The sequence below is a fragment of the Dromiciops gliroides genome, chromosome 2 (genome assembly GCF_019393635.1).
Source record: "Dromiciops gliroides isolate mDroGli1 chromosome 2, mDroGli1.pri, whole genome shotgun sequence".
NCBI classification, from domain to species: Eukaryota; Metazoa; Chordata; class Mammalia; order Microbiotheria; family Microbiotheriidae; genus Dromiciops; species Dromiciops gliroides.
In genome coordinates, this window is record NC_057862.1 from 586,769,460 (window position 1) to 586,777,856 (window position 8,397).

At 40.6% G+C, this 8,397-nt stretch overlaps 1 protein-coding gene across 3 annotated transcripts in view; it reads right to left on the reverse strand.

The window, feature by feature from the left end:
• The window catches only part of PAPOLG (poly(A) polymerase gamma), a 42,244-nt gene extending 35,031 nt beyond the window's left edge, over positions 1-7,213 (reverse strand). For 2 of the 3 annotated variants that reach the window (XM_043985001.1, XM_043985000.1), the window contains exons 1-3: positions 6,921-7,213; positions 3,338-3,496; positions 1,961-2,027 (exon numbers count right to left, since the gene is read on the reverse strand). In XM_043985001.1, coding sequence (XP_043840936.1) covers positions 1,961-2,027; positions 3,338-3,496; positions 6,921-6,937 — 243 coding nt within the window. In that variant the 5' untranslated portion in view covers positions 6,938-7,213. The remainder of the gene's footprint in view (positions 1-1,960; positions 2,028-3,337; positions 3,497-6,920) is intronic. The other variant, XM_043985002.1, reaches the window with a different exon arrangement.
• Positions 7,214-8,397: the final 1,184 nt, after the last annotated feature.

Consider the following 8,397-nt stretch of genomic DNA (forward strand, 5'->3'; position numbering starts at 1 on the left):
GACTGGGGCACTGAGAAGTTAAGTGACTTGCCCACGGTCACACAACCAGTATTGTTTTGGAGGTAAGACTTGGACCCACATCTTCCTGCCTATTTCTATCTAGCTGCATCTCTAAATAAGAATTATATAAATAATAAATTTCAGAGTTGAAAGGGGCCTAGGATGTCATCTAATCCAACCTACATCTGAGCAGAAATCTCTATAACATCCCTGAGGAATTTAATTTCTGCTTAAAGATTCCTATCGGTGGGTAAACTCCCTATATTCTAGGACAGCCCATTACTTTCCAACAGCTCCAATCAAAGATTTCCCTCATATTGGTACAAATTTGCCACTGCTCATTTGTTCAGTGAAATTTGCTAGAACTGTGATACACATCTATGATATTATTTAACATATGATTGCCTTAACTATTCAAATATCACGTAGAACCAAGAAGGCAGTAAAAAGAGATCCCTGGGAAGCAAAACTGATCAAATTTGCAGATTACATGAAGTTGAAGATAGCTAATACAACAGACAAGAGGTAAGCTTCAAAAAAAGATATTGACAAACTAGGACAAGAATAAAAATCTAATCAGATGAAATTTAGGTTTGATGTAGGGGAAAAACTGAAAATTAGAGTTACCCATAATAGGAATGGTTTTCATTTGGAAGTTGTGGGTTTACCTTTCCTTGAAGGTCTTTAAAAAGCTGAAGAGATGTTGGGTGTGTTGTGAGGGAGATTCTCTTTTGGGTAAGAGTTGGACTAGATGATTCCTGAGATCCCTTCCAAATCTGAATTTCTGTGAAAATCACATGTGCTAAGAGTTTCTACTTAGGTTTTTCATTATGATCTTAATCAAAGCTCCTTTCATGTCTCACCTGTACCTTGTAATAGCTTCCTACCTAGTCTTCCTGCCTCTAGATACTCCTTTCTTCAATCCAACTTTCTCATAGATACCAAAATATATTTTTCTAATGAACAAGTCTGACCATCTCGCTCTAAATGCTCAAAAACCTTTCGGGGACTAATTTTGCACTAATCTACTTTTCCAGACTTATTAGTTCCCCACAACTGGAAAATATTACCTCCTCATCACCACCTGTTCCAAATGTTTTCTTCTTTTAGGGTCTACTTCAAATACTATATTTTTCATGAAACCTTCCCTGAACCTCCCAATTGAAAATTCTTTTTTCTTCATGGATTAAAGATCACTTTGTTTGATTTCCTTTGCTCTCATCACATTATACATAGTATTTTAGGTGCAATTATTAGATTATAAATTTCATAGAGGCAGAGACTACACTGTTTTTTATCTTTGCATCCCCATCATGGAATGAGGCCTTTCACAAAGTTATTAATACATTCCAAACCAAAATGAGAGCATTAACTAAGTTTTCTATTCATTCTACAGAGTTCTAACAAGCTAAGCTAGTTTACCTCCAAACCCACAATAGATTAGAAGCAGCAAATAAGGAGAAAAACTGCTACAGGAAGGCCACACTGATAGACAAGCAAGACATGTTAATATGGAAAAGCCAGAAATATTATATGAAGTATACCTAAGTCCTCATAACACAGCAATATGGGGCTATTTAATATGGGGGTGAATGATCCAACCACATCAATAGACTTTGAGGAAGCTGCTGTATTCATAGTATAATAAGTGACATCAGAATTTTATTTTTTCTTAATTACAAGGCATCATTATGCACTGTCCATGCTATTTAAGGAAGCAGAAGCCAAAGGAATGTGAAAAACATTTAAAAGATTTACAACCAAATCTTTTTATCTTCAAGAAGAACTGAAATTAAAATTTAAAAGGGTGTATAAACCCTCACGTATCTAGATTAGACAACAGAACTATACAAAATGACTCCTTGAGAGTTCTGATACCTGATGATTTTGCCAAGTACTTAAAGTGAGTCTTGTCTGTTCCTTAAGTATTTCCTGGCTTACTATTTTAAAAGACTCTTACCTTACTTTCACTGAGTTCTGAAATCCATTCTTTTACCAGATTATTCAGTTTGCCAAGAACAACGAGCCTACAATAAAAAAAAAATAGGTTTTAGTTTTGAGAAAAACAAAAACAAGTCCTTAAACTAGAATGGTATTCCTTGAAATGCTGGTTTCAGTGGACAGGACCAAAAACGGTTTGCCATGTAGACCAAAAAAAAAAAAAAAAAGCTAACATTTTTCATAGTGCTTATTATGTGCCAGGCACTGTATTAAGCACTTTACAATTACTCTCTTATTTGATCCTAACAGCAACCCTGCAAGGTAAGTAATATTTTAAAGATGAAGAGGGGGCAGCTAGGTGGCACAGTGGATAAAGCACCAGTCCTGGATTTCAGGAGAACCTGAGTTCAAATCTGACCTCAGACACTTGACACTAGCTGTGTGACCCTGGGCAAGTCACTTAAACCTCATTGCCCTACCCCCCCCCCAATTTAAAAAAGAAAAAAAAAAAGATGAAGATAACCAACTGCAGGTAGGGCAACTAACTTTTCCACCCAGGATACTGTCTCTCATAAAAGAAAATGATTACAAATATCCCTATCTTACTTTTCTAAACTAATTTCCCACTAATTCCTTTTATGTACCCTACATACCAACCAAACCTGGGAACACTTAATAGTCTAAACATCACCCACACTTTTGCTTACACCTTTTCCCATGCCTTAGAATGTCCTTCCCTAGCTCTGTTCCATCTGTCTATAGTATACTTTTCAAGGTCCAGCTCAAATGCCATTTATTCCAAATGCCACTGACAATCCATCTTTCTTTTAATAGCATTTTGTATATATCCCTTATGTGGTATTTGCCATTCTACCTCATACTGTAGTTATTCATATAAATGTTCATCTTTAATGTAGACTTCTTGAAGCCAGAAATATTCATCTTTGTATATTTTACGGTACTACTGTCAAACTCAAATAGAAACTAGTGCCACTTACCTGTACATGAGGAACCCTTCGGGCCACATATTGACATAGTTTTAAAATGTATTATCTGTTTTATTGTATTTTTATGTATTTTGTTAAATATTTCCCAATTACATTTTGTTTGTTTGGGGTTTTTGTTTTTTTGTGGGGCAATGAGGGTTAAATGACTTGCCCAGGGTCACACAGCTAGTAAGTCTGAGGCCAGATTTGAACTCATATCCTCCTGAATCCAGGGCCGGTGCTTCATCCACTGGGCCACCTAGCTGCCCCCTCCCAATTACATTTTAATCTGATTCAGACTACACTGAGAAATCTTGTATGCAGCATGTCTGTTTGACACCTCTGCCTTATAGTACCACAGAACCCTGACCATGGAAGGCAGTCTAACATTTGTTAAATGAATGACATACCTGTGATTTAATTCCTCTTCATCTTCAAATACACCAAATGGTTTCATGGCTTCGATTAACTTCTGTGTATATATATGATCTATTTCTTTGGGAGATGCCAGACTAATTGGAGATGTGATTCCATAATGCTTTTGACGCTGGGTCTCCAGCACAGCACTTCTGCATAAGAAAATAAATAAAGGGAAAAAGCAAAAATCATCATGAAACATTGGTTCAGTGCATCTATCACATTTTAATTTCCCTTTAAGGGATCACTAAAGGCACTAATAAACATTGTACCAGGGTGATGTTTGACTTTTGGTCATAAAAGGTACTTGTGATTTTCTCTGGTCTCTGGCTTTTGAAGAGGTCATGGAGAATATGACTATTCTGTGTAATAGCATTAAGGAAAACTGTCTTACCTATACAATCAGTGCAAAGGCAGAGTCCTGAATAAATTTGAGCCAGTGCTACTTTCATCAAACTTAAAGGAGTAAAAATTCAGGTGTGTCTAAAATTCATAAGGGCAGGCATTGCTAATCCCTGTATTGATTCACTTTTAAAAGATTAATAAAATTCTTCGAGATTGAAAAAGAGAGTGTCTGAGTGTTGGGGGTTTTGGGAGGGAAGGGAGGAGTGGATAAGGAACTAGAATTATCAGAGCTCATACACATATGAATGTCTAAACTCCTACTACCCAGATAACACTTAGCAGATATAAGAATTCTGTATTCTACTTCAACACAATTAGCAACTCTTCAGTTTGGGAAAAATCGATCTGTGAACTATTCACTCATGTAAACAGGATATACTTTAAAGAAAAAGATATTCTTTATTTTAAATATGCCATCATCTATAAGGTCAGTGACATTCAAAACATTATATTAACTTTACATGCATTCCCAACTAAGCCTTACAAACGTTTAAGTATCACAGATGTTATTTCCATTTTACAGATGAGCAAGAGACACAGTCACTTGCCTACAACTAGTAAGTGTAAAAGGCCGGATTCCAACCTAGGTGTTTCTTGATTTTAGTTACCAGACTGATATATACTATGAGTCTCTAAAAGTTCTATAGAAGAGCAGGAAGTATCCCCAGGGACTTTCACTATATTTCCTTCTCCCTAGTCCTGGTAGAAGGGAACATTCTCTTGCTGGAGAGAGACCTTGGGGAAAGGGATGTGGGATTAGACTAAAAAAAGGAAGTGATATCTCTCGGGCTTTAAGGAAAGAATTTGTATTATTTAGGTCAATTATTAGTAAACCTCTATCAAGTTTGGGGCAGCTTGATGGCACAGTAATTAGAATACCAGGCCCAGAATCAGAAAGATCTCTAAGTTTAAATCCAGACAAGGCTATGTCACCCTGGGCAAGTCACTTAACTCTTTTTACCCCAGTTCCTCATCTATAAAAGGAGAAAGAAATGGCAAACCACTCCAGTATCCAAGAAAACCCCAAATGGGGTTGCAAAGAGTCAGACTTGTCTGAAAAATGACTGAATAACAACAAAGTGATTTAGAAAAACCACCATCCACTCTGAAAATGACTGAATAACAACAAAGTGATTTAGAAAAACCACCATCCACTCTGAAAGGGGGTAACTATTAATAGAAAATTTGAGTTACTTTACTAAAGAGAAACAAACAGGCACAAATTAAAAGGAACCTGTGAAATATTCAGGCTTTCATTAAAAAGGAGAAAAAGCTGCAGAATGGGGGAGGTAGGGTAATAGATATAGGTTTACAGAGAGGGGGAGGTGTAGGGAGGAAGATAGAAATTTGTTCTCCTTTGATTCTATCAGAGTTAATCCAAATTCTCTTTATTTGGGTTGGGTCCATCTGGCCATTTGCAAAATTTCCAAATGTACTAATTAAAATGTCCTAATGCATATGGTGCTTTGCTTGACACTACACAATATACATTGATACAAGTTCCAGGTCTTCTGGACTAAAAGACAAACAATGAGAAACATACAGAAATAGGAATTCAATCAGGTGATAAAAACATCAGTACATATCTATAAAATCAGTACATATCTAAAAAAAAGGTATTAGAAGCTACCTATACAAAGATTGTTTCTCATTTTAAAAAAAAAAAGAGGAAGAATAACGCAATAGGGTCAAAGGATAACAATATCCTTCTTAAAATACTTATTGATTCTTAATCATAACGACAAAAGGGAAGACACTCAATAAAAAACAATGACTATAGATCCCCATTAGCAATCATTTTGTTGCCCGATATTTGAGAAGGGAAGAGAGAGGAGGAGGTTAGAGGACCAGCCTTACAATTCCAAGAGGGGGTTCAAGTCCCATCTTTGATTCATACTAATGACCCTGGGCAAGTCACTTAACTTCTCCAAAGCCTTAGACAACTCTTTTAAGATTGAAGTTTCAGAGTTACTTGGGGCTTTGAATCGGTAGACATTCTTCACCTATACCAAAATATTCTTAAACTGTGCGTTGCAATCCCAATATGTGGTCCCCCCTAACTGAATGTGAGGGTCCTGAAAATTTTGGCAATAGTAAAAGGTTATGTATGCCTATTTTATATACCTATATACCCGGGGTCATGTAAAAATTCCTCAGGCGAAAAGGTGTCTGGAGCGGATAAGTTTAAGAAGCCCTGACCTATACCAACGAAATCTTCCCATCTAAAGTGGTATTCCCAGCAGCAGGATTAGACCCCCATCTTTCCAGTTATGCCTCCAGTTGGAAAGGAATTATTTCCTTTCCTCTTCGATTTCAACAATTAGTTGAAAATAGTTATATATGATCTTTATAACATAGTTCTTATATTATAAAAGGGTATAACAGAAGTTATTATAAGAAGGTAGTATAACAAAATAGTTATAACAAGAAATTAAAACTAGGCAACAATCTTCAAAATTCTGAAGTGGCTTGGACCTAACACTAAGGGGAAGCTGAAGATGAAGTTTTGAAGGACGAGAAGTTAAAGCTCTCTCTTACAGTGAAAAAGGGAAACTGAGGCGCCTCCTCTCACTGAGATGAGCCAGCAAACTACGCGCACTTACTAAGTGACTACGGGGAAGGTGTTTTGTGTGTTATTGTGGTGGAAGCAGCCGAGAAAACCAGCTAAGCGGGAGAAGCTGACAAGTGCGGAGCCCACCCCTCGAGACCTGGAGGCCAGGGTCGTCGGACAAAAACGGCAGCCCAGAAGAAGGGAGACAGGGTCTGGAAGCCCGTGCTTCCACGGGGAGCGGGAGGTCGGGTGGGGATGGGGGAGCAGCACCGAGAGGCTCGGACACGCTCGGGAGCCACGGGGTGTGCCGGACAGGCTCCGGCCCCCCCCCATCCCCCCGCCCCAGACGCTCAGCAGCATCAGCTGGGGGACACGTCGCGGGTGGGGGGTGGGGTGGGGGCAGACGGAACCAGAGAGCCACAGCCTCAGCCCCCGGGGGAGGGGCGAGGAGGTGGACCCGGCAGGAGGCCCAGGTAGAGTGGGAAGTAACGAGGGTCGTGGCCGCTGGGGGCGATGGGGGTGGGGGAGGTGGGCGACGGGAAGTGGACACCTCCCAACTGCCGCCCCCGCCCGCCCGGCCCGGATCTCGCTCGCCGGCCCGCGGCCCGGCCCGCACTCACGCTGACATTTCTTTCATCGCTTCCTGCGCCTCCACCTCTGGCAAGAGTCGTTCTCTCTTCCCCTCGACGGCCCCTTTCGCTCCTTCCTCCTCCTCCTCCGTTCGCTCCCTCGGTTTTCCTAGGCTCGCTGGCTCGCTCTCTCGCTCTCACTCTCTCACTACTAGCTCGCTCACTGCAGCCGAAACATCCAACCCAGTAGCACGGCCCGAGCCCGCGGGGCCGGCCCTATTTATGACAATACAGCGCGGCTGCCGCCGCCGCCGTCGTCGCCGCCGTCGCCAACGCCAACATGGCGCCCCTTCCCGACGGGCCTCGCGCGGCGAGCGCCGGCGCCGGCTCCGCCCCCACCCCCTTCCTCTCCCCCCACGCCCAGCTCCCGGCACACTGAGCCCTCCCCAACTAGAGGCTGCGTGCGTGCTAGCGGCGGCCAGGTGCGCGCCGCTCCGGAGCCAGGGGCCCTCCCCAACCCGGGCAGGTTCGCGCTGACTCCCCGAGGCACCCGTAGGGCCTTGGGAGCCCATAGCACGACTTCGGTAGAGCGAGCGCTGCCCACGCACTTGTCCTAATGCTCCACGCAGTGCTCGCAGTTCTCCTCTAGCTATAAAGCTTCGCAATAGCTTCTGAAAGATATGTTTATTTTTAAACCAACGAGCGTTTATTTTACTTTATATTTTGTTTACTTTGAGTTTTATGACATGCTTACTTATTTTAAGTTGAATTTGTTTTTAACGTTTTTAATTTTTTTTACTTATCAAGCAGATGCGATTTTTAAAAAAAATTATTAATTTTTCTTCTTCCCACCTCCATACTCACTGAAAAAAAAAGAAAAGAAAATGCGGAACAACTGTATCATACAAGCATATTCATGCAAAACAAATTCCCACTTTGGCCATGCCCAAAAAACATGTTCCTCATTCTGCATATTAATGTTTTTCATCAGAAGTCGTCCGATAGTGGTTGATCCTGGCACTATTCTTTAGGTCTCTCAGAATTGCACCTTTAAAATAAAACCGATATTGACATTATACTGTACCATCAATTGTTCAGATTCTGTTCACTTCCGGCTGTGTCGGTTCGTAGTCTTCCCAGGTGTCTGAAATTGTCTCCGTTTCTTACAGGATGATAACTTTAAATTACATAATTGCAATAATGGCTTTTGATTCAGTCTTTCTCCAGTTGATGGAGATTTCTTTAGTTTCTATCTTTATCTCCCCACTATGGGAAAAGGGGGAAGAGAAAACCTTTGTAACGACTACGCAGAGGTCAAGCAAAATAAATTCCCACAGAGCCATTCACAAAAAAGTCTCATTATCTCGTATTGAGTCCATCAACACTGTCAGGAGGTAAATACAATTCATGTCTTATATGAAAATGAACTCCAAATGAATACATCAGAGATAGAAAAGCTCTCTGAAACAATTATTTTGAATTTGAGCACTTTCTTATACATATTAGAACAGAAAAAGAGGATTATTTA